The sequence below is a fragment of the Vombatus ursinus genome, unplaced genomic scaffold, assembly GCF_900497805.2.
Source record: "Vombatus ursinus unplaced genomic scaffold, bare-nosed wombat genome assembly UNPS02014807.1, whole genome shotgun sequence".
In the NCBI taxonomy this organism is placed as follows: domain Eukaryota; kingdom Metazoa; phylum Chordata; class Mammalia; order Diprotodontia; family Vombatidae; genus Vombatus; species Vombatus ursinus.
In genome coordinates this window covers 49414766-49441687 of record NW_020954585.1, presented here as the reverse complement: position 1 = coordinate 49441687, position 26922 = coordinate 49414766, and the positions used below count along the sequence as shown (strand labels likewise).

The 26922-nt window shown below is 37.7% G+C and overlaps 1 protein-coding gene across 3 annotated transcripts in view; it reads left to right on the top strand.

Moving 5' to 3' along the window:
• The first annotated feature begins 2435 nt into the window (after positions 1-2435).
• SDK1 (sidekick cell adhesion molecule 1) overlaps positions 2436-26922 on the top strand; it is a 1114226-nt gene continuing 1089739 nt past the window's right edge. For 2 of the 3 annotated variants that reach the window (XM_027874762.1, XM_027874760.1), the window contains exons 1-2: positions 2436-2481; positions 4659-5374. In XM_027874762.1, the coding sequence (XP_027730563.1) occupies positions 4912-5374 (463 nt within the window). In that variant the 5' untranslated portion in view covers positions 2436-2481; positions 4659-4911. The remainder of the gene's footprint in view (positions 2482-4658; positions 5375-26922) is intronic. The other variant, XM_027874761.1, reaches the window with a different exon arrangement.

Sequence of the window (26922 nt, the reverse complement as noted above, 5' to 3'; positions counted from 1 at the left end):
ATGTGGACTTTTATCTGAGATATTTGACACAAATATTTTTCTCAATCAAATATCTTTCCTTATTTTAGTTACATTGATTTTGAGTAAAATCTTTTAAATTTTATAAAAAAAGTTGTCTTCTTTCATCTCCATTATCAGCTGTTTGGTTATGAACTTTTTTCTTTAACTATAGTTCTAAAAGGTACCTCCTTTGACCTATCTCTGTTTTTTTTTTTTTTTTGTAATGATGTGATAATTTTATATTTAGGTTGCTTATCCATTTATCTTCAGTGGAAAACTCTAACTCCCTACCCTGTAAGGAAGGAAGCAGTACATTTAATTTTATGGAGGAAGTTTATTTTCACAGAATAACATTAACATCCTGTGGCCTTTTAGGTTATTCCTGCTACAATCTTTTAAATCATGTTGCATTTTTGCAACTAAAAACACTAATGATTATCTCTTGTTAAGTGTTAGATGAAATTAAGATGAGGATTATACTTATCGTTCAGGCCAGAGGTCCCCTATCCCTGACTTACAGGTTATAGTCTAGTACACTACTTTTGACAATAAAGATCTTTTCTTTTTTTAAGGGAGACCCCAAATGAACTGCAGTAGAAAGGGGAATCAATTTGGAATGTAGAGACCTTGGTTCAGTTTTGTTTCTGCAATGAATTAGTTATTTGACTTTGGATAAATTACTTTACTTCCCTGGGGCCTGGGGCCATGTAAGACCTTCCCCCTTCTCCTCCACCTAGATTGGACCTGACTAGGATATCATTTTTAAGATGAAAGGATTAATTGAGAAACTTAAATACCCATGTAAATGAGTATAGGCCCACTGCTGCTGTCAGATACAAAAAGAAAATGTAATGCCACCCACAGTGCCAGTCCTGTATTTCCTCAGGCTACTGATGCTTGCTGCCATCAGACATATCACTGATGTTCACCATCAGTGCATTTACTATTGTCAAGTACTGCTATAAAGTAAAGTGAGAGAAAAAAAGCCTAAGAAACCCATCACTTTAACATGTTCTAAGAGAAGAATAACACATTTACTATATGAAAAGCAGCACTATTAGTCTTGGTCCCTAGATTACCTTATTATACCAAGAAAAGCGCCCATCAAGTCCCTCCTCCCCCATCGTCTTTATAGGACAAAGACGACCTTGAAATCTACTATAAACTGAACTTCCAAACTCTTCAGGAAGCAGATTTGCAGCCATTATGCTTTGTTACTAGTAATTAAAAACCCAATTGAGCGAGTTTCTCATTTCCAATTAAGGTAACTTAGTGTTTAACCACCAAAAAACAACCAGTTTTTTTTTTCTTTTTATCTTGCCTGAGAAGGCTCCCCAGAATGAAGCATGAAACCTAGCAATGGGTAGCAGGGGAATACGGTGACAAACACAGAGGCTCCCGGGGGGTGAGTTCCTGGCTGAACTTCAACCCTGGGGACCAGCCTTAGCTGGCAGGCAAGTTAGGGGTGAAGGAGAGAACCCTTCAATTCTCTGCACTTGTGGAGTTGCAAGCAATGGGACTAGCGTTAAGGCTAAGGAAACGTTATTTCTGCCCTCTCACCTCTCTTTCTGGTCCTGTAAACTCTATAAATGAATAAATAAGCAAACAAATAATCAGATAAGTAAACAGATAAATAGTAAAAAAGTAAATAGATAAATAACTGCATAAGTACAATTAAAAACCGCACAAAACCTAAATAAATCCCTGACTTCTTTTAAGCGCCAGCAGAGATTGGGGCCAAGTTTTATTTCTTTATTCGTTAAGGAGACGAAAGAGCCCCACCCCGTGTTTCATAGGATCGCATTTTACTGGAGCATTGCTGGATGATTTCACCATCCCCTTCTTTTCCAGCTGCTGGAAAACAGCTGGATTCAGTCGGAGAGGGAGACGCGAAGCAGGCTCCTTCCCGGCTGCCCGCAGTCTCCACTGCAGCCAGAACCTGGCAGAGACGAAGCACCTGTGCGAGCGGAAACTTCCCCGTCCCTCCAGGCGCCCTCTTCTCTTTGCCAACTGCAAGTCCCGGCTCTGCCCTCCCTCCCCGCAGCAGAAGTAGCTCCGGGGGACCGAGGGGGCGGGGTCCGTCTGCCTTCTGCGCCGCAGGATGCCCGGGCGCGCCTAGGCTTGCGAGCGAGTGCAGCCGGGCCGGCCGGGCCGTCGCTGCCAAGCAGCCCAACCCTCATGCCTTAGCCAGGGCGCCCGGCGGGCGGTGCAGTCCCCACTGCGGGTCCCTAGGGGGCGTAGCAGGCGAGGAAAGAGGCCTGAGGGGACCCAAGAGGGAGGGCGCAAAATTCCACGCGGGCGAGCCCCCGATAGTTTGAAAACAACCGAGGGGGGTGGTGATCGGGGCCGGGGCGGGGGGGAGGGGGGAATAGCGGAGGGAAGAACGGGACACGCCAGAGCCACCTCGGTTCCTCCAATCAGCTCCAGGCTGAGGGCGGCGCGTGTGGCCCGGCTGTGAATGGGAAGCGGCGGCGGCGGCGGGTGAGTGTTGGCCGCGCTCTCGTGGCGACGGCGGCGGCAGCGGCTGGAGGGCGGCGGGCGGGCGGACGGGCTGGCGGGCGGAGGCGCCTCTGATCCGTCTCACTTTTCTTCGGGGACAGCGCCGCGGAAGGAGCCGGGCGCCGGGGGGTGGGTGATGAGACGGCCCCCCGGACCCTCCGCGGGCACTCCGTCGGTGCGTCCCGAAGGCGGGGAAGGGAGGTAGGGAGGGCGAGGGACCCTCCACCTCCATGCCCAGCCGAGGGGATGCTCCCTAGTGTGCCCCCTCCCACCTCCAGCTGTTGCGGCAGAGGGGGACCCTGGGACGCTCTCTACTCCTCCGCTGCTCGTGGCCTCTAGGGCGGCTGGGGGGTGGGGTCTGAGCAGTTCGTGGGGTGACTTGTGAAGCGCAAGCACACGCACTCCCCGCCCCGCACCCCAGCATTCTCACCCTCTCTCTCAGGACGCCCCTCCCAGCATTCTAACCCCCTAACCCCAGCAGTCCTCTCACCCCAGCATTGTCCCCCTCTCCCCTAGGACGCCCTCTCCCTGGCATTCTTACCCTCCTAACCCCAGGTATCCCCTTTCCCCAACATTCTCACCTTCTTCCCCACTAACCCCCTCTACTTCCCAGCATTCTTACTCTAGTCATCCTAGGAGTCTCCTTTCCCCAATATTCTCACTTCTCCCCCACGAACCCCTAACCCCAACAGTCCCCCTTTTCTCAACATTCTCCCCCTTTTCTCCTAGGATCCACCTCTCCTAAGCATTATTACCCCCCTCTCCCAAGCAGTTCCCTTTCCCCAGCCCCCTCCCACCAAACACTCTTTTCCCCAGCATTCTTTAACCCCTGCCCCAAGTCCAGCAGTCCTCTCTCCCGAGTATTCTCATCCTCTCCCCCAAGGAACCCCCTCTTCTCAGCATTCTTACCTCCCTCACCCCAGCAGTCTCCTTTCCTCAGCATTCTCACCCTCTCCCCCCAAGCACCCTCCTTCCGAGCATTCTTACCCCCCCTTACCCCGGCAATCCCCTTTCCTCAGCATTCTTTATCCGCCTTACCCCGACAGACTCCTTTACCCAGCTTTCTCTCCCTCTCCCCCCGGAACCCCTTCTTTCCCAGGATTCTTACGCCGTCCTTCCCCAATCAGTCCCTTCTCCCCAGCATTCGCACCCTCTCCCTCCAGAATCTCCCTTTCCGCAGCCTTCTTACCCTCCTCATACCAGCAGTCCCTTTTCCCTAGCATTTTCGCTCATCACCCCAGCGTCCCCCCTCCCCGGCATCCTCGCCCTCCCCACCTCAGCAGGTCCGCTACACTGATTGTACCCCCGCCCCCAGCATTCTTATTCTCCTCCCCACCATACCCCGCAAGTCATGGAGCCTTTCACTCTAGGCGGACCCCCCCATCCCCCTCCCGCGCCAGCTGCTGGAAGGAGTCTTGGGCTGGAGGGGGTGTCCCTCACCTCCTCAATTTCCTCCTCTTTCTTCGCCCCCCCCTTTCACTGTGCTCAGCTTCCTCACCCTCTGTCCTCACCCACACCTCCCTTTTGAAGATTGGGTGTTCTCGACTATCCTCCAGAACTGCCTGTAAGAGTTCAGGCGATTTCCCCTCAGATCTGTGTTCCCTCCCCTCTCCTCTCATTTCTCTATTACCCAGCCCTAAACCCTTGTCTCTGAAAAGTTCCCCTCTCGCCCTTCCCTGCCGGTGCAAACCTTCCCTCTTCCTCTCCTCTAGCCTCTCCTGCACACCCACCCACACCCATCCCCACCCGCAGTGACTTCTTAGTCTACCTCTTTCCCCCCAAGCTGCCTTCTCTATCATCACACACCTCACCTGGCCACCCTCCCTGCCAGGCCGGTTGCAACCCGAGCGAGGACTAAGCCACTTACCTGCCCGAGACAACCCTTTTCATCTCCTACCCTCCTCTGCCTGCTCCCAGTACAGATCAGAGCTTTTTTGTGTCCTAGGAAAGCGGGTACACTTGCATATTTCTGGGTGCATGCATTTAAGAGGTTGGAGGATGTTTGGAGACTCCCCTATCTACTACCCTGCTAATTTTGCAGTGGTCTGAAGTAAACCGTCCCTACAGGAGGTTGATGATGAGAGTGCTTCCTTCCGTCCCTTTTCTTCTATTTGTTATTTTTTTCCCCCGAAGTGGTAAAAGAATGTAATATTTCACAGGGAATTGAAATCTGGAAACTACCATGATCAGTGAAAATCTAATGGGAATATAGTTTTCGTCCTCTTTGCGGTATATGAAAGGTACTCTCTGGCTTGCCGTCTTCAGTTGCTGGCTGGGTAAAATGGAACAATCTCGTGTTTGTTATAGTGCTGCGATGAAGGATCCAGATTTACCGAAATACTAGCCAGTGTCAGTAAACTTGCACTGTCTCAGCCTGTGTGGAAGACATTGGATGTGACAAGGCAGAGAAACATGTGTTTCACATTTCTGACTGGTTGTTTTGGTGCAATCAATACTTCTACAAGATACATTGATTTATATGGAGATTATAATACAGTCATGCACACGGAGTATTGCCTTCGGGTTGCATGCCAAGTGAGCACAAACCACCAGGTCCTTGCCTCCTATGAACAAGAGAAGCCAGTATCCCCCAAACTTCAGCACAGGAGCAACGGGAATACAAGTTCCCACTTAACCAAAGAAAGCCCAGCCTCACAGTGGGCTGCGAAGGATGATGATGAAAACGTGCATTCGGATCTGAAGGCTGTCAGGGAGAATATAATGATTGGAAGAGAAGTCGGAGGAGAGGTTATGGCACGAAGGAATAGCTGGAGAAAACAAATGATAAAGTTCAACTTATGTTTCTTTTTCTTCTGTCGTGGATGGTGGGCGTTTCTCTTGCTTCAGCTCCACATGTTTCAAGCATTGGCACAAGGTAGGACCCAGAGATATTTTGTTCATATAGACATGTTTTGTCCTGTCTCCTTAGAAACTAAGAAATGCTACTTTAGAAGAATGATAATTTTTTTCATTAAAGAATTAACTGGAATAGGATTTGTGATCAATAAGTATTTTCTGCATGGTAATGCAAATGCCTGTAAATTCCTTTCTGTATATATTTGCTGCTAGCTCCAAGCCCAATTCCCTTCCTTGTCTTCCTTTCTTTCTTCTACCATCTTTTTGTTTGAGGAATCATTGCTTTATTAATAAAATACTCATCAGCCTTTATGTATCTCTAAAGTTGGGTGAAAAGAATAACTGAGCCTATTTCTGGGGACAAAGGGTTAACTTTAGACTGTGTTTTAATGAAAAGATCAGAGCAGAGAAAAGTCAAGAAAAAAGGCTCACATAGTCCTAAGGAAAACTAACTTAGACATGTAAAAATCCTTTTAGAATTGAGAATTGGTAGATGAGCTTTGATTTTATTATCATTCACTCTCTTTTTTTGGAATTGCCAGGGAACATTTAACTGTTTCAAAATTGTAATTGGTTCATACCTAGGTTTTTTTCCACACCAGAGACTCTTCCATGCAACTGAATCTCTAAATCGTGGATGACAAGCCACCAATAGACAGAAACTACAAAATGTCACCTCACTTTATATATCAATTATTTTCATCCCTTTTCTCTCTTCTTCCTCCCTCCACTCCCTCAGTTCTCCTAAATTGTCGAATTCATTTGGATGTGTAACAGAGCAAGTGTTAAGACTGGTTGTACAGAAGTTTAAATGGAGTTCTCACTTTGTTGTTGATTTTTGGCCCCTATGTTACTTTTACTTGTGCTTGAACACAGTAGTGATTTCTAAAGTGCGGAAAGATGGTCTGGTGACTTGAAATGCTAAAGTTAATGAATATTTACAATATAATTTTTTTCTATTTTGAAATATTTATTCTAAATCAAGAACATACTCTATTCCATTTAACATCCTATTTCATTAAAGCTTAATGGCCTTTTAAAAAACAAATAAAAATCTTCAACACCACCTCTTTAAAAAAAAGTAATGTAGCTGTTTTCCTTTTAGCCATTTTGGAGAAACTTAACTAGGTACTCACTGACAGTTTTGTAGAATATCATAGGGAAGAACTCTGTGTATAATCTATTTTAGATAACTATATATGGAAGGAGGGTATCATTGTTTCTGTTGATCTTCTGTGTTTATGGAATTTATATAATTATATGAAATCTACCATTTTTAAAGATTTTTTTAATTCAGGAGGAAAAACTATTCTCTTTTTTAATAATAAGTTTCCTATTCTTAATCTGCTCCTATTTTAGGTATCATCATTTTTCTCTAAACTACTTCTAAGGCCTTTGTAAATGAATGATTTTATTGTTTTGTTATATGAAAACGGAAATTGCTGTATTGCTGGTACTATACTGCTTGTTAATTCTATTTGGAAGTTTTAAATGTCACTGTGCTTTTTTGTTGTTTGGCTTAGTTTGAGAACATTTAAAAGTGGTTCTATATTTTTAAATTGTCAGAAGACATAGGCTTAAGTAAAAAGTGTCTGAATCAGTTTAATTAATACTTCTTTTGTTTTTCCATTTGTTTTCTGATTAACTGTAACTTGCACCTTTCTTTGTGATCAGTAAATATGGTAGTCTTTAAGGTTTATATGTAAGTTTAAATAATGGGGATGAGTCAGCCAATGCTTTCTTTTGCATATGTTACAGAAATGGCAACTTTTTATCAATTTCATCTACAAATAGGAATTTATAGGACTACCAACTTATATTTTTATAACTAAAAATGCTAATGAAAAGATAACATGTCTTTTAAACAACAGAAGCAACAATTACATTTTGTGGAAAGAACTTATTCCACATATTCAACAAAAACATTTGCAACTGTTTGACATTATATGGTTTATTAAAGTGTACTGGTCTTTTAGAGAATAGAACTTCAAATAGGTTGTCACAAATTTTAAATTCATTGACAGGTTGCTGTTCTCTGCTCTCTGAAATGTGTGATATATCCATCATTTTTTATATCATATTGAAAATTCATATTACAGGGGAGATGTCACTATTTGACAAAAGCTCATGTATCTTGAAAATGAAAATTCTGGTGCTGCTATAGAGATTTCTGATGGGATGATGAGTTGGTCATATGCACAGGAGTGTTACATGACATTTTCTTGAATCTTATCAGATAAAATACAGCATTCTAAGTGGAAAACTTATGACTACGTTGGAGTCTAGTCATAAGTACTATTTTACTTCTGTATAACTAGACAAAGTTTTTACTAATTTATTTTGAATTTCTTGAAATACTTCTTCAGTTTCTCATGACACATTTGGAAAAAAAATCAAGCAACTAGCAAAAATTGCATGTTTAAAACTGAAATTATGACTAGTTTGTATTAAGTGAATCCTTTGTGTGGTGAACAGTTTTATCTAGGAAAACTTTCAAATCTAACTTTAGAAAGTGTTTTTATACCTAGGACTATTATTTCTAAATTTTATCTCATGAATAATTTATTATCTGATAATTTTATATATGTTTATTTGTGAAATGTTTGTTTTTTTTAAAGCCTTGTGATATTGTAATTGAGATAAAAACCTTTTATTCAAAATGAAAGCAACTACATGTATTTTACTAGCTTTGTCCACTGAGGAGCTAGAACTCAACTTTTGGAAGTGTGACTTCTGGACTAACAGAGATTTGAGAGATGCCTATGAGATCTTTTGACCTGTTAACAAGCATATTATTTCTGACACTGTTTTGTAGATGCCTATGCAAACTATGGAGTCAGAAGAAACCATAAAATATATTTCAGGACTATACTGAATATTAGAGTAAGAGTAGCTGTATCAGTTGCTGACTCTTTAGAGTCCAACATTGGCATATTGTCACACCCATGCCACACTGGTAATCATTGGTATTCATGAGAAAAGGAAAGATAAAGTAACTAATGTAGTTAAATGAGAAGAAAATATGCTAATGTTTTTGCATTTAATTACTTATAGAACTTTAGCAATATGGTATTGGGTAACTAGGTGGTGCAGTGGATAATGTGACAGCCCCGCAGTCAGGAAGACCTGAGTTCAAATGTGGACTCAAACAGTAGTCGTATGGCCCTGGGCAAGTCACTTAATCCTATTTTCCTCAGTTTCCTCATTTATAAAATAAGCTGGAGAAGGAAATGGCAAACCAAGGAAACTTTGCCAAGAAAACTCCAAATAGAGTCATGAAGAATTGGACACTGACACATCATGATCTGACCTGAATACTATAATCTCATATTTAAGGCAACCTTATATTTTGAAGAAGAGAAATTTTAAAAATTCCAACAATGTACAATTAAAGGAAGCACCATATTGTTGAATATTTATATTACCAAAAATCCTTATTCACAAATGTCATCTGAATCTCTGTTTTCATTTCCTTCCTAACTACTAACTGATGTCCCCTTATGCTAAGTATTGAGTTTAAAAGGGATAGTCAGGGACATCTCTGGGCAGGTTGTATGAATGGAACAGAGAGGTTTCTTTAACCTGGTAATATTGCAGAGAAGGAACAATGTTTCATGAAGAGGATGGTGAACTGGAAGATTGGGAGTCCTACTCAGTTAGGTTGAGGTGGAGTTGTGAAAAAGCTTTTTAGAGACCTGTGGGATCAGGAAGAAAGGAGAGAGAATGAAATTCGGGATAATGTGTTAAAAATTTTCAGGAGTGCCAGTAATCACTGTGAAGGGAGAACATTAATTGTAAGAACAGATGTTGCTTCAGGAAAATTTTGTTTATTCATTTCTTTTTTTAAAAATTTTATTTATTTTATTCTGAACTTAAGAAATAAACCAAGCATTTCCATAATATAGTAAAATAGAAAAAAAATGATTGCACACGAAACTGCTAATCTATTATACACAACTTGCTAATCCTTTTAAATACATAATAAAGTTATTATGCAATTTTCTTTTTTTTCTTCTCCTCCCCCTCTTTCCCCAGAGATGGCTACCATTGAACACAAATATGTATATATGTAGAATCATTTTATACATACTTCTGTTTATCAGTTATTTAAAAAATATTGTTTCTATTTGACCCTGACCTTAGAGTTTTTAATCTAGTAGGAATTATAAAACACATAGATAACCATAATACATATTTGAATATAGTAAGTATATAAAAGGAATCAAAGTGCTATAAGGGTAGATTGTGTGTGTGTGTGTGTGTGTGTGTGTGTGTGTGTGTGTGTTTGTATAGAGAGAGAGAGACAGAGAGAATTTTAAGAAATTTTTGTTACTGGCAAGTTACTGTATCTATGATGGAATCTCTGGGCAGGAGGCACTTGAATTTGGTTTTAACTTTTTTTTTTTAGTTCCTCTTCTCTGCCTTTTCTTCCTAACATCCTTATTTCAGTTCTTTATTGCTGGAACAGGTAACTTGTTGCTATCACCATGATTGGACACTAGGGGTACACTAACATTTACTCAACATGTGGAAAATTTCTTTAACATGGGTACTAAGAAGTGATAGAAGATTTTTAAAAAGAACTTTTGTTAAGGTAAAACATGAAAGAAAAAAAAAACATGAAAAGGAAAAGTTACAGAATTCAGTTTTCTGAATTAAGTAACAAGCTGAATTAATCTGAATATCTAAGGTTGCTGGATTTGCTTGCTATGACTTCAGATGTGGGTGAATCATCAGTTAGAATTATTAACTATTAGTTAGGAGGGCTGTTTGGGTCCTGATGGTCCAATGTCTTACCTTGTTTAAGAATCCCCTGCCTTCATCTTCTCTGTGAAGTAATTATCAAATTTCTGCTTGAATATTTCCAGTTACTGGGAACTCACAACTTCTCAAAGCAATTTCATGAATTAGTTGAATGATAAAACCCAAAGAATATTTATTAATAGACTGATATCAAGTTCGAGGGAAGTCTTTAGTGGCCTGCCATGGAACTCATGAATTTTTGAGCTGCTTTAATTTCTGGAGAGTTATCTATTAGTTTACCTATAACTTTGATTCATTGGTCTTAGTTCTGGCCTTTGGAGTTACATAAATAATCTAATCTACCTGATGCCTTCTAGATTGTTATGGAAAATAAAGAGAATAGCAGGAGTCTCCACCTCAAGGGACATCAGAAGAAATTGTAGGGTATGGGTGGGCCACATAGCTGGACATAAAAACATGCACTCTTCCCATAATCAAACAGAGTCTTTCACGTTGCTCTGAATTCTGCTTTTACTCTGCTTCAGGCCCTTTCAGACTGGTACCTTTTCAGCAACTTTTTGTCCTGGAGAGCTGCCTTGGGGCACTGAAAAGTTAAGTGTCTTGATTAAGGTTACACAATCGGTATGTGTCAGAGGTAGGGCTTGGGCCCAGTTTTTTCTGACTCTGAAACTAGTTCTCTATCCATTATACCACATTGCATCTCATTATGGAATTAGCTAAAATTCCCAATGCTTTTAAAAACAAACTGCTACTAAGCCAATCCTGTAGACAGTCATAAACTTTAATAATGATAATTTTTGGCTCATTATACCAGTATTTTGATATCTTTTTTAATCATGATTTTGTCATCCAACATATTACCTATCCCTTGCAATTTTCTCATGCATAAATTTGGTAGGCGTGACATTTATCATCATATAAGTCATTAATAAAAATGTTAAATAAGGGGAAAAGGTGAAGACAGAGTTCCATGGCAGGCCACTGAAGACTTCCCTCCAACTTGATATCAGGCTATTAATAAATATTCTTTGGGTTTTATCGTTCAACTAGCTATAAATTGACCTAATTGCACTAACATGAGGACTATATTTCTTTATCTCCTACAAGGAATCTCATAAAAGATTATTAGATGTTTTGTTTAAATACAAATAGACTGTTAGAGGACAGGATCTCCTGGTATAGCTATATTATGTGACAAGGGATGCTGTAGTTCAGGTTTGTTCACACAGGGGGCAGATAGCTAAACACATAAGTTTTCCTTGTATGGTAGGTAAGTGTCTTTTAAATTCCCTGTCCTAACCACTTTGGTAGACCCAGATGGATAAAAAACCTTTATCTGTCTTACTGCTTTGACACCCTGCCCTTTCCAATTTGTCCTTTATAGTGATGCCTATATCATTTTTCTAAAGCATTTATTTGATGTTTTCATTGCTACCTGGGCTCACCTCTCAGAAAGAGTAGGAACAAAAAACTTTGACTGTCTTTTTATTTATTTGACTTTTTTTATTGATATGTTTTTCCCCCATCATTTTCATTTCTGAAAATATTTCTCTCCTGTTTTCTTCTCCCTTCTTTTCATCCCTCACATCATTCAAACTGCCTCCTCCTTCACTCTAGTCTTGGATAAAGAGATAGCCATTCTTCTAGACAAGGTCAACTCTTTTACTTGCACCCTTGTTCCCATCCTCCCCTCTGGATTTCTCCAGCAAATTGTCACCATTCTTACCCTTTTCTCTCTTAAGTTCAATCTCATTCTGTTTACTGGCTCCTTCCTTCTTGCCTACAAATATATCCGTATCTCCCCAATTCTAAAACAAAGCAAAACAAAAAAAAAACCCTCACTTGATCCTCCTAGCATTGTTAACTGCTGTCTTGTATTTCTCTTCACCTTAATGGCTAAGCTCCTTTTGCAAGCCATCTACACTTGGTGCTTCTACTCTTTTTTCTCTCTATTACAAACCTTCTGTAATCTATCTTCTGACCTTATCATTCAACTGAACCTATCCTATCTAAAGTTACCAGTGGTCTTTTAACCGACTAATTTAATGGTCTTTTTTCAGTCCTGTTGCTTCTTGATTTCTCTGTAGTGTTTCATGTTATCAATTATTCCTCCTCCTGGATACTCTCTCCTCTGTAGATTTTCATGAAATGGCTCTCTCCTAGTTCTTCTATGTTTCACTACTCCTCAGACTCCTTTGATAGTTCTTTTTCCATGCCATTTCCATTACCATGGGTGTCACCCAAGACTCTGTCCTGGGTCCTCTTCCTTTTCTCCTCTATAATATCTCACTTGATCTTATCATTTTCCATAGGTTCAATTATCTTCTCTATCTAGTCCTTGTTTTTCTCCTGAGCTACAATACATAACCATAACCATAACCATAACCATGCCTTTTGGACATCTTGAACTAGATGGCTTATAAATATTTCAGACTCTGTTTTGGACATCTCGTTATGTCCAAAATAGAACTCATTTTCTGTTCCCTAAATTCTCCCCACTTCTGAACTTCCCTGTTATTTTTGAAGGTACCAAGATTATCCTAGTCACCTAGGCCTGCAATATCAATGCCATCCTCAGCACCTCACTCTTTTTTACCCCACATATCCAATCAGTTTCCAAAACTTGTAATTTCTACCTTCACTGCATCTCTCATATATGCTCCCTAGTCTCACATGCCCTTTGACAGGCTCTTATCTCTCATCTCAACTATTATTATTGCTCTATAACTGGTCTTCCTCCCTCAAGTCTCTTCCCGCTCTGGCCCCTCAGCTTCCAAAGTGATTTTTCCAAAGTATGGGTCTGACCATGTCAACTCCCTCCTCCTGCCTTCAGCCTGCCTTTATCTTTATTACCTCCAGGATAAAATATAAACTCATCCTTTTGGCATTTATAGCTCTTCATAACCTGGCTTCCTTCTTCCTTTCTTGTCTAATTACACTTTATTATAATCTATATTCTATGATTTAGCCACATTGGCCTACATAATGACACTCTATCTCAAATCTTTTCTCTTTTCCCCTGGCTGACTCCTTTACCTGCCCCTTTACCTCCACCTCTTAGTTTTCCTAGCTTCATTCAAGACTTAGCCCAAATGCCATTTTTTTTTGCAGGACTTCATTCCCGGTTCTCCTAGCTATTAGTACCTTTTATCACCTGAAATTATCTTCCATCTACTCTGTATGTATCTTGTATATACCTAGTTAGATGGGGAAATTCAGAAGCTACTATATGAAAAATGAGAACTCTAACAGGGTCTACCAGCAGGATAGTTCACCTATCTCTAAAAAGCAATGTTTAATGCCAAAAAAAGTAAAGTGCAAGCAAAGTTTAGAAAGCTTAGAAAGATGCAGGATTCTTGGCTCATTAAAAAGGCAGATGAAATTCAGTTTTATGCTGATACTAACAATCCAAATTGTTTTTATGATACCCTGAAGACTATTTATGGGCCAAAGACCTTTGGTGCATCTCAACTACTTAGTACTGATAGAGCCCCACTGATCAGTGATAAGGGCATGATCCTATAGAGATGGGCTGAACACTTCCATAGTACCCTCAACAGGCTGTCATCAATCAATGCTGAAGCAACTGACCATTTACTTCAGGTTGAAATCAATCCCTCTCTAGCCAAACTCCCAATTGAAGATGAAGTTTTGAATGCCATATGGTTCCTCTCATGTGGCAAACTGCTTGATGCTGATTCTATTCCAGCACAAATCAACAAGGCAGGGGGTCCATTGCTTATACAAAAGCTGACTGAAATCTTCTGGGTTATGTGGCAAAAGAAGGTTATCCTCCAGGAGTTCAAGGATTCCTCTGTTGCCCATCTATATTAAGGAAAAGGAAATAGGTTGTCCTCTGATATAGGCACTGCCAGCAAGATTCTTGCTAGAGTCCCCTTTAATTGACTGATTCTTTGTATTGACTTTGCCATTATAATGTGAATTCCTTGAGGACAAGGGATTATTTTTGCCTTTCTTTGCATGCTTAGCCCTTAGCACTGTGCCTGGCACATAGTAAATTCTTAATCAAAGTGATCTTCCTAAAGTACAAGCATGATCATGTCACCTTCCTGTTCAATAAACTCCAGTGGCTCCCTAAAACCTCCAGGATCAGATCTAAGATCCTCTGTTTCACTTTCAAAGATCTTCGTAACTTGGCTCCTTCCTACCTTTCCAGTTTTCTTAGACCCTAATCATCTCAATATACTCTGCAATCCAGTGACACTGGCTTCTTTGTTATTTCTCACAGAAGTCACTCCATCTCCTGACCCTGTACACTTTCACTGGCCATTCCCCATGCCTCACATTCTATCCATCTTCAAATCTGCTTTCTGACCTCCCTGACTTCTTTCAAGTTGTAGCTTAAATCTCTCTTTTTTCAAGAAGTCTTTCTTGATTCTCCCTTAATGCTAGTGTCTTTCCTATGAGATTATCTGCATTTTATTTTGTATGTATCTTGTTTGTACATAATTCTTTGCATGGCATCTTTCCCATTAATCTGTGAGCTCTTTGAGAGCATGGAATGTTTTTGTCTTTCTTTGTATCCCAGCACTTAGCTGGTACATGGTAGGTGCTTACTAAATGCTTTTGACTTTATTTAAATGCTTGTTGACTGACTGCTTATCAGTAATCTTTTGTGATAAAGAATCAAACCCAGACAGAAAAACAGTAGATTAGTAAAACTAATCAATACACAAATTAAGTCTGGTAGCATATTCAGTGTTCCACACTTTAATTCCTCACCTCTGTAAAGAAAGGGGAAGATTCATTTTCTCATCTGTTCTGTAAGGCTAAGCATTGGTCATTAGAAATGCATAGCAATCAGGAAGGAGGGAGATTTGGAACTCAAGATTTTTAAAAATGAATCTTAAAATTTTTCACATATAATTGAGAAATATTTAATAAAATAAAAACATACTGGGGAAAAGCAAAAAAAAGAGTTGCATAGCATTAAGTTTTGCATTTTTGCTTTTGTTGTTATTTCCATTTATGTTGTAATCATTGTTTTTCTGGTTCTGCTTACTTAACTTTATCAGTTCATATAAATCATCTTGTGGTTCTTTGAATTCTTTACTTTTTTTAGGGTATAATTAAATTATATTTCATTATTTTTTAGGGTACAATTAGAGGTCCATTTATCTGTCAAAATTTGTCTAGCTATTCACAATTGATAATGATCCACTTAGTTTCTAGATCTTTGCTACTACAAAAAGTGTTGATATGAATGTTTTTGTGTATGAGTCTTTTCTTTCTATCTTTCATCATCTTGCTGGATGATCCTAATAGTAGGATCTTGGGATCAAAGGCTATAGTCATTTTAGGTATTTTAAAGCATAATTTTAAATTGTTTTCCAGAATCAATAGTTCTACCAATTCATATGTCCTCCAGTCACACATTATTGTGTCTGTTTTTCTTTAATCCTTCCAACATTGGCTATTCATTTCAGCAATTTGTTGGGTGTGAGGTGAAACCTTAATGGTTTCAATTTCCATTTTTCTTATTGATGATTAGGAGTAACCTTTCATATGGCTGTTAATTCTTTTGATAGATGCTTATTCATATCCTTTGACCATTTGTTGACTGGTTATTGGTCTTAAATAGCTGAACTAGTTTCCCATACATCTTGGATATCTCTGTCAGAGATCTTTGATATGAAGATTTATTCCCCCCTCCCATATTTCCCATCTTATATTAACTGCATTGATTATTTTCTTTTTGGTGTAAATGCTTTTCAATTTCATGAAATCAAAAGTACCTACTTTGTCTTTTGTGATTGTATCTAACTCTTATTTGAATTTTTACTCATATTCAGCTGTGAAAAGTACCAATCTCATTCTTGTCCACCTTTTATTATATGACCTTTGATATTTAGGTCATGTATATATTTTGAGCCTATTGTGGCGTATGGTATAAGTTTTTAGTAAAAAAGAACAAATATGTTTTTAAAATTTAATATATCAATTTCCTCAATTACATGTAAAAACAATTTTCAACATTCATTTTAAAAATTGAGTTCCAAATTCTCTCCCTCCCTCCCTATTCCCCTCATCGAGAAGGCAAGCAATTTGATATAGTTTATGCATAAGTAATCATGCAAAATACATTTCCTTATTTGTCATGTTATAAAAGAAAACATAGACCAAAATAAAAACCCAAGAAAAATAAAGAAAGTAAAAAAAAAAGTATGCTTTGATCTGTATTCAGACTCCATCAGTTCTTTCTGTGGGGATGGATAGCATTTTTCATGATAAGTTCTTCAGAGTTGTCTTGGAACATTGTATTGCTGAGAATAGCTAAGTCATTCACAGTTGATCATCTTAAAATATTGCTGTTACTGTGTACAATGTTCTCCTCTTTGTACTTATTTCACTTTGCATTAGTTCATGAAGTCTCCAGGTTTTTTGAGAACATCTAGCTAATCATTTCTTATATCATAATAGTATTCCATCACAATCATATACCACAAATTGTTCAGCCATTCTCTAGTTGGTGGGGATACCCCAATGTTTCCAGTTCTTTGCCACCAGAAAAGAGCTGCTATAAATATTTGAGCATAATTCCAAATTGCTCTATGTAATGGTCGAATCAGTTCACAACTCCACCAACAGGGCATTAGTGTCTCAATTCTCCTACATCTCCTCCAACATTTATCATTCTCCCTTTCTGTCCTATTAACCAATCTAATATGTGTGAGGTTAGTACCCCAGTATTGTTTTAATTTGCATTTCTCCAGTCAGTACTGATTTAGAGCATTTTCCAGATGGGTATATATAGCTTTGATTACTTCATCTGAAAACCGACTGTTCATTTTTTTTTATTACTTGTCAATTGGGGAATGGCTCTTATTTTTTATAATTTGACTCATTTCTATATATATTTGAGACCTTTATATTTCTCTATATATTCGAGACCTCTATATATTTGAGGCCTTTATCAGAGAAACTTTCTTCAAAAATTTTTTCACAGTTATGATTGCTAACTGTGTTTCCCTCCATACTATATCCTCCCCTCTTTATTCTATTCTCTGTCTCCTTTCACCCTGTCCCTCTTAAAAAATGTTTTGCTTCTATTGCCTCCCCCAATATTCCGTCCTTTCTATGAGAACCCCCCTTCTATTATTCCCTTCCTCTCCTACTTTCATGTAGGGTAGGATAAATTTCTATACCCAATTCAGTGCGTATGTTATTCCCTCTTCGCCTACCCCCTCTTCCCTTCCACTGTAATAACTCTTTCTTTCCTCTTTTATGTGAGATAATTTGCCCCATTCTACCTCTCCCTTTCCCTTTCTCACAGTGCATTCTTCTTTCTCACCCCTTAAAGATATCCCATCATATTCAACTCACACCTGTGCCCTCTGTCTATATATACTCCTCCTAATTGCCCTAGTAATAAGAAAGCTTTTATGAGTTACAAGTATCATCTTCCCATGTAGGAATATAAACAATTTAACCTTATGAAGTCCCTTATGATTTCCCTTTCCTGTTTACCTTTGTAATGCTTCTCTTCAGTCTTGTATGTGGAAGTCAGATTTTCTATTCATCTCTGATCTTTTCTTCAGAAATACTTGAAAGTCCTCTATTTCATTGAATGGTTTTTCCCCCCCTGAAGGATTATACTCAGTTTTGCTGGGTAGGTGATTCTTGATTGTAATCCTTGCACCTTTGCCCTCCAGAATATCATATTCCAAGCCCTCTGATCCTTTATTGTAAAAGCTGCTAAATCTTGTGTTATCCTGACTGTGGCTCCATGATACTTGAATTGTTTCTTTCAGGCTGCTTGCAATATTTTCTCCTTAATCTAGGAGCTCTGGAATTTGACTATAATATTCCTGGGAGTTTTCATTTTGGGATCTCTTTCAGGAGATGATTGGTGGATTCTTTCAATTTTTATTTTACCCTCTGGTTCCAGAATATCAGAGCAGTTTTCCTTGATAATTTCTTGAAAGATGATGTGTAGGCTCTTTTTTGATTGTGGCTTTCAGAAAGTCTAATAATTTTCAAATTATCTCTCCTAGATCTGTTTTCCAGGTCAGTTGTTTTTCTAATAAGATATTTCATGTTGTATTCTATTTTTTCATTCTTTTTGCTTTTGTTTTATTGTTTCTTAATGTTTATGGAGTCATTAGATTTCAGTTGTCCAATTTCAATTTTTAAGGAATTATTTTCTTTAGTAAGGTTTTGTACCTCCTTTACCATTTGGCCAATTCTATTTTTAATGAGTTCTTTTCTTCAGTGAATTTTTGTACCTCTTTTTCCATTTGGCCAATTCTGCTTTTTAAGGCATTCTTCTCCTCATTGGATTTTTGTACTTTTTATTTTTATTTTTTCTTACCATTTGTCCTATTCTATTTTTAAGACATTATTTTCTTCAGTATTTTTTGTGTCTCCTTTACCAAGTTGTTGACTAATGTTTCATGATTTTCTTGTATCACTCTCATATGTCTTCCCAATTTTTCCTCCATGTCTCTTACTTGATTTTAAAAATCTTTTTTGAGCACTTCTATGGCCTGAGACAAATTCATATTTTTCTTGGAGACTTTGGATATAAGAATTTTTGACTTTACTGTGTTCTTCTGAGTGTGTCTTCTGATCTTCTTTGTCACTATAGTAACTCTCTATGGTCAGATTTTTTCTGTTGTTTGCTTACTTTCCCAGCCTTTTTCTTGTTTTAACTCTTTACTAAAGTGGGGCTTTGCTTCCAGGGTAGAGGGCATACTGTCCCAAGCTTCAGGAGTTTTGTGTAGCTGTTTCAGATATGCTTCTAGGGACCTGTACATTTTCAGTTTTGCTAAAGTTGTAGATTTAAGAGAGGTGTATTTACTACTCTTCTGACCTGTGCTCTGGTCTGTGAGTGACCACATGCACTCTTTTCTGCCCTGGAACTGTGATGAGGGTCCCTGCTCCACTGTGGTGGCAAGCTGGGGTGTCCTAGTACTCTTCCTTGCCCTTGAACTGCCACCCGAGATTATGACCTGGATCTGAGTATGGGCAAAGCGATAGAGTCCTGCCCTAAGTGCCAACAAAGAGACCTCTTTAATCTCCTTCTGATCAGCTGTTTGACTCCCTTACCATCTGTGGGCTTAGAGCTCTGGAAGCAGCCACTGCAGCTGCTGATTCATTTATTTCCAAGACCTGCTCCTGGCTTACTGGGGCCTTGTCCATGCTGCAGTGGACTGTGCTCCACTCTCAACCCAGTGCAACAGACTTTTCCTGCCAAACTTTTAAGTTGTCTTGGGCTAGGAAGTTATTTCACCCCATCCTTTTGTGGGTTCTGCCACTCCGGGATTTGTTTTAGGCATTATTTAAAGGTCTTTGGAGGGGTTTGGGGCAGAGCTCAGGCAAGTACCTGCCTTCACTCCATCATCTTGGCCTCTCATCTCAAAAAACTAAATATCTGCTAAATTGTTGTTGAGTTTCCCCGGCACTTCTTGTCAAATAGAAAATTTTGAGTTTGAATACTGAGTTACTGAGTGGTATTGTTTCTGGTAAAAAGTCTTTACTTTTGCTGTTGATAAGAGTTGGGGGGGTTGCATGCATAGTAAGTGAAAGCATTTTTCAGGGATCTGCTTAGTTTCCTTCTTTTATTCTAACCTTTTCTTATGGTGAAAATCAGTAAAAATGCAGTGAAAGTTGCAGACAGTAGGACCATGAACCACTTATAGAATTCAGGGGAAGGAACCTCATATACCATAACCGATGCCTGAGGCATAAATCCCTTTCACAGCATCCCTGACAAGTAGTTATTTCACCTTTCCTTTGAGACTTCAATGATGGGAAGCTTACTGTGGCCTGAAGCTCCCATTCCATTGTTGGACAGCTCTAATTATTTTGCTCCTATTGAGCTGAAATGTCTCTTTAATTTGAACTCATTGGTTCTATATCTGTTCTCTGGGGACAAATAAAACAAGTCCAGTCCCTTTTACATATGACAACCTTTGAGATATTTGAAGAGTATAGTCTTATTCTTCCAAATATTCTCAATAATATAACTGAGAGCATAGAGAAACACTAAAGGAGGACAGTACCATGATTAGGTCATGGAAAAGATTCCCTGAAGCAACTTTTCAAAGTGGCAGCTAAGAGAGAAGCTCCTAGAGGTTATATAGTCCACATATGATCATGGTATACCAAGTTTAGTATGGGGAATATTAAGAGTAGAGAAAATGAGGTAAGTTGGCTAAGAAAGATATAAATGTTACTACCAAATATAACACTAGCTATTGACGATTGGTACTCATTTTGATATTTTCAGATCATTTGTATCTATTCTTAACTTAATGGGAAAGACTTTTACCTTGTATTGTTCCTTTCCTTTTCTCATTTATTTAAGTCATTTAAAGGAGTTGTTGCTTGATGCTTAAATTTTATGTTTTGCTGTCTTAATAGAAAGGTATGGAGATGTATGGTGTTATGAGAAGAGAGCAACCTTATTGAATCTCATTCCTTGTAACCTGAGACCAATGGGCACCACTGTCATCCTGTGGTAACATAGCAAAATTGCAATGAAAATGACAGAGAACAGTGAATTAAACTCTGAAGGTCTGGAATGACAAAAGCAAATATTAAGTGACATTTTTTTTTGTCAGATGGCTGCTAAATTACTGAGCTCTCTGGACATAAGTGCTCTTCTGGCCTTTGAAAATATACCATAGTGAAAGATTTTAGGGCAGAACCATACAAATAACACCATCATTTACATGATGAAAGCTAAAAGAAATGAAGGTAAACATTATGATGGAAAGACTTCCAAAATCATGCAGGAAATCCTTTCATTTTATGGTAGTTAATATTCTTGGTGTGTGCATTTCTTCTTGGCAGGTCCTATGGCATATACTTTTATGCTTTGTCTCCTTAGTTCTCAGCTTCTTTCTAACCCTACAACTCCTATTCCTGAATAGAGTGTTTCTTTAGAACAGAGAGTTTTATACAGTCAAGATCAGGAAAGGAGAAATGGTTTTGTTTCCATAATCTCAAGGCAGGATCAACTTCTAAGAGATGGGCTCCTTGGAGCCATACTTGTACAGACTCCTAATCCATTCCAGATTGGAGATTCTAGTCCAATTCTCCAAATTGGAGATTCAGATATATTTAATTCAATAAAATGAAGCAAAATAAGTCAAAATTTATATGGTGCTTTTAGGTGTATAAAGTGCTTTGCATAAATTATCTAATTTTGATCCTTACAACCCAGTAAGGAGGGTACTTGAGATATTACTGTACCCATTTTAAGCATGAGGCTCTAAGAAGTTAAGAGATTTACCCATGCCACGCAGCTAGTAAGTGATGTATGGGAAGCAGGATTTGAACCTAGATCTCTCCTGACTCCAACTTCAGTGCTTTTCCCACTATATTACATTACCTCTGTGTACTGGAGGCAGGGAGAACAATCAGACTAATTGAGTTTGAGCCCTATGGACTCTTTATGGGACATCTTTAAGCAACAGACATTTTTTGTTCTTAATGATTTCCATATCTGAGTGTGAATATATAACAAAGTATAGTATTTTTGAATTTTTACATTCTTGGGGGATATGGCTATGTCATGAATGGGGCAGATGTCTAGTATTATAATTGTTATTAGATTTTAAAAAGTTTTATTGATATTTTTTATTATTTCACAATTTTTTTAGCTCTGTCCCCTCCTTACCCTTCCACTACCCTACCATATCCTGTCCATGAAATTGGACTCTCTTTCTTTTAACAAAGAAAGACAGTTAAGCAAAATCATCTCAAATAGTGCTTCTGGTACTATATGTAACATTATGCCATAGTATTTCCCTGCCTATCCTTTGCTGAGGATAAGGGATCTGTTTCATTATTTCTTCTATATGATCATTATTATTTTTTCAATTAATTTGAATTAAGCTTCCTTTTAAAAATGATCTGTTTAATTTACATTTTTGTAGTCACTGTGTATATTGCTCTTCTGGTTCTTGTTTCATTCAGAGGCAGCTAGGTGGAGCAGTGGACAGAGGGCCAGGCCTGGGGTCAGAAAGACTTGAGTTCAGGTCCAGCCTCAGATACTTACTAACTGTGTGACCCTTAACTTCTGCCTCAGTTTTCTTAACTGTAAAATGAGGTTACTAATAACCCCTACTTCCCATAGCTGTTGTGAGGATCAAATGAGATAATAATTGTAAAGTGCTTAGTACAGTGCCTGGTATGTAGCAGACACTATATAAAATGTTAGCTACTAATATTTTTACTGTTATTATTGTTGTTATCATTATTATTCTTCATGAAGTCATATGTATCTTCCCATGTTTCTCTTATTTGTCATTTTTTTAAAATCACGATAATATTTTGTTACAGTCCTCTACAACAGTTAATTCACCTATTTTCCAATTGATGGGCATTTTGATTTCAAATCTTATGATAATGATATTAACTAACATTTACATAGTACTTTATAAATGTTATCTCATTTGATCCTCATAACAAATCTGGAAGGTAGATGCTAGTATTATCCCCATTTTATAGATGAAGAAACTGAGGCAGACAATGACAAAGTAATTTGCCCAGCGTCACATAACTAGTAAACGTCAGACTAGATTTGAACTTAGGTCTCACTGACTCCAAGTCCACCATTTTATCCATTGGATTTCCTAACTGCCTTTACTACTATATAAGGTACTACTATGAGTATTTTTGTATATATTGGAACCTTGTTTCTGTCCTTGACTTCTTTACCATATTTACTCAGCAATGGAAACTTAAGATTCCAAAATTATGAACAGTTTAGTAACTTTTCTTGCACAACTCTGGTTTTTATCCAGAAAGGTTGGACCAGTCCATCATTCCACTGACATATATTAGTGTTAGACTACTCAATAACTCCTCCATCATTGATTTATTTCCCCCTTCTTCCCTCTGCAGTTTGATATGTATGAGATATAATCTCAATGTTTTTCTAATCTGCATTTCTCTTAGTTATTTGGACTGTGTTTTCACATGGTTGTGAAGATTTTGGAGCCCTGTTTTTGAAAACTTTGCCCCCAGAGTTCTTATGTTCTTGGACTGTATCTTTATCTTTCATTAGACTATGGAAATTCTTCACTTCCTGCAGATTGGATACTGATTTAATGCTGAAGTCTCTTGGAAATTAATTTGATTCCTCTTTTTCTTAGTATTTTTACAATTTCTAAGAGAACTGAGATAGGGTATATCAGAGATTTCAAATTTGCAGAAGGGCCCCCACTCCTGAGTTTATCCAGAATCAAATTAAAATGTAATTGGAAAATGTTTAACAAAACAAAAAAGAACAATGCAACATAGATAATGTTAGTTTATGGTTTTCTAAGTAAAAATGCCATTGAGAGAGTCTATTTGAGTTTAATGTCACTGCTGTACACTATTTTCCTTTCCCTTAGGTTTCAGGTGTTAAAGAAGAGAATGAAGGTCTTAATGCCAGAGAATTCTTTTTTAAAATAGCATTTTAATCCCCCCCAATTACATGTTAAAAATAATTTTTAACATTTAAAAAATGTTTTGAGTTCCAAATTCTACTCCTTTCTCCCTTTCTGTCATCTGCCCTCTCTGAGACAGTGAGCAATCTGATATAGGTTATACATGTACAATCATGTAAAATATTGCAATTTTATTCATTTTGTACAAGAAGACTCAAACAAAAACAAAAGAAAAAAGTATGGTTCAATCTGTATTCCGACAACATCATTTTTTTTTTCTGGAGACAGAAAGTTTCTTCATGATTCCTTTAGGATTGTCTTGGATCATTATATTACTGAGATTAACTAAGTCATGCACAATTCTTCACTGCTCAATATTGCTATTACTATGCACAATGTTCTCCTGGTTCTGCTCACTTCACTTTGCACGAGTTCATGCAAGTCTTTCTAGGTTTTTTCCGAAATCATCTCACTTGTCATTTCTTAAAGCACAATAATATTCCATCACAGTCATATACCACAGCTTGTTCAGCCATTCCTCAATTGATGGGCATCCCTTTGATTTCCAATTCTTAGTCAGCACAAAAAGAGCTGCTATAAATATTTTTGTACAAGTAGGTCCTTTTCCCATTAAAAAAATCTTTTTGGGATACAGAGATAGCAATGGTATTGTTGGATCAAAGGGTATGCAGTTTTATAGACCTTTGGGCATAATTCCAAATTGCTCTTCAGAATGGTTGGATTAGTTCACAATTCTACCAGCAGTGCATTAGTGTCTCAGTTTTCCCATATCTCCTCCAATATTTATCATTTTCCTTTTTTGTCATATTAGCCAATCTGATAGCTGTGAGGTGGTACCTCAGAGTTGTTTTAATTTGAATTCATCTAATTAATAATGATTTAGAGCATTTTTATATGACTATAGATAGCTTTGATTTCTTCTAAAAACTGCCTGTTCACATCCTTTGACCATTTATCAATTGCAGAATGACTTGTATTCTTATCAATGCAACTCAGTTCTCTATATATTTGAGAAATGAGGCCTTTATCATAGATACTTATTGCAAATGACACTTTTCTGCTTTTCTTCTAATTTTGGTTGCATTGATTTTGTTTGTGCAAAAATGTTTTAGTTTTAAATAATCAAAATTATCTATTTTACATTTTATAATGCTCTCTATATCTTTTATAGTCCCAAATTCTTCCCTTATCCATAGATTTAACAGGTAAACTATTCCATGCTCTCCTAATTTTCTTATGGTATCACCCTTTATGTGTAAATTATGTACCCATTTTGACCTTATCTTAATACCAGAGAATTCTAAATGGAGGACTGACATAAATAATACCATTTAAATAATACTAAGTCTGTGATTTTCATAGTTCAATCTAGTTTTTATTTTTTACTTTTTTCATTGTTGCTTTCAGTTATTTGTATAATCTATGAAGTTTCTTCTAAAGTTAGGTTGAGTTTGCAGTACCTGAAACTCTAGAATTAGGCCTATAAATAGTTCTAGAAAGCAGAGCAGTGGTAAAATAGAAATATATTACTGGGAGAATTTTGGAATTTTTCTATACTGTGTATTCCCTCTTATTTTAAAAATCAGCATTTATTCATCTCATACAGTATGCTGTAATGTTTTGCAGAGCAGTGTACATTTATTGCTATGTTGAGATGTTGTGCCTAGAGTTCTGAATTTGGCTTACTAGCTGTGTGAGCATGGGAAAGTCACTTTTAGAGCCTTACATTCCTTAACTGTAAAATGGGACTGGTAATACCTATGCTATCTCACGGGGTTGTTGTGAAGAACGTGTTTATACCCTAACAAGCTATATAAATATGTTTTTATTCTAAAACAAGATATACTTGAGCATTATTGAGAATTACTTAAAAGTTTATTGCCAAAAAGCACATTTCTATAAGCAAATTCTTTGCTTTGAATATTAGTTTTTCCATTTTTAAAGTATGCCTAGATCAGTTAAAATTAAAAATGCTGTAGTAAAAGTTGAAGGCTAAAAACAAAAAAGACTCAGGAGACACTGATTTGGTTGAGAGTTTGTACTGAATGATATTTACAAATATTCTCTTTTTAAGGTGATTTGTTTTTAAAAACAAATAGTCCAGGATTTGTATGTATGTGATAGATGTAGAATGAATGAATATCTAATCTTCCCAAATTGTCAGGCACCTAATTAATATACCTAATATACACCTAATTAAGCAACATACACTACCTGTAGAAACCATAATTAACCTCTGTTTACTTGAGGTAAGTGGTGTAGTGCATGGAGTGCAATGCATAGAGCCCGAGCTGGAGTCCAGAAGACCTGAGCTTGAATACTGCCTCAGATACTTTAGCTGTGTGTCCATAGGAAAGTCACTTCACCTCTCTGTGCCTCAGTTTCCTCATTTTTAAAATAAGGATAATAACAATATTTACTTCACAGATTTGTTTTGAGGATAAAATGAGATGATACACTACCTTTGCAAACCTTAAAGCACTGGAAATGCCATCGTCATTGTCATTAATAACAATAATAATCCTTAGCAAAGCAAGAGCATCTAATATGGATTAATGTGAATAATGGAGACATTTTTCATGAGAGTCCACTGAAATATGTGTTTGTAAAAATACATGAAATGAAATTATTCAGGTCAGAATTATGTTGATGGTCATACTAAAACCATTAATACCACCTGCAGACTGATGATTTAGAGACCAGACTTTGAGAACTAAAGCTTCTATGTTGTTTAATGCTTTCCCTTTATCTAAAAGCATATTAACTAGGTGAATATTGTTTTCCTGGAACCTTTAGTCTCATGATACAAACATTTTGTATGATTTTTAAAATACTTTATAAAGTAAATTTCATTCAAAATAGTTATGAAATGTGGTACTATTTAATTGGGAGTTAGATCCAATTGAACAGTTGTTTATTAGTAGTCTGACTTAGTCTGTAACAAGTTTGCAATAATAGTATATATATATATATATATGTATACACATATGTCTGTCTCTCTATACACATTACTTTAAAGTTTGAAAAGTGCCTTACACATGTTGTTTTGTCTTCACACAACTCTGAGAGGTAGCTGCTGTTATTACTACCATTTTACAGGTCAGGAAACTGAAGCAGACAGTGGTTACGTGACTTGCTTTATGGCCATGCAGCTACTAAATACCTGAGGCTGGATTTTAACTCAGGTCTTCCTCATTACAGGTCCTTTCCACTGTGGCATCTAGTTATATTTAATGCAAAGATTATAATTACAGTCTTTTTGAGGGGACTAAGAAGTGACCGCAGGGATATATACTTTAAGGAAGTTAAACTTCTCAACTTCTGGAGGCAAATGCTCTTCCTACTCCTTGATTTTGTAGTAAGGGAACCATAATAG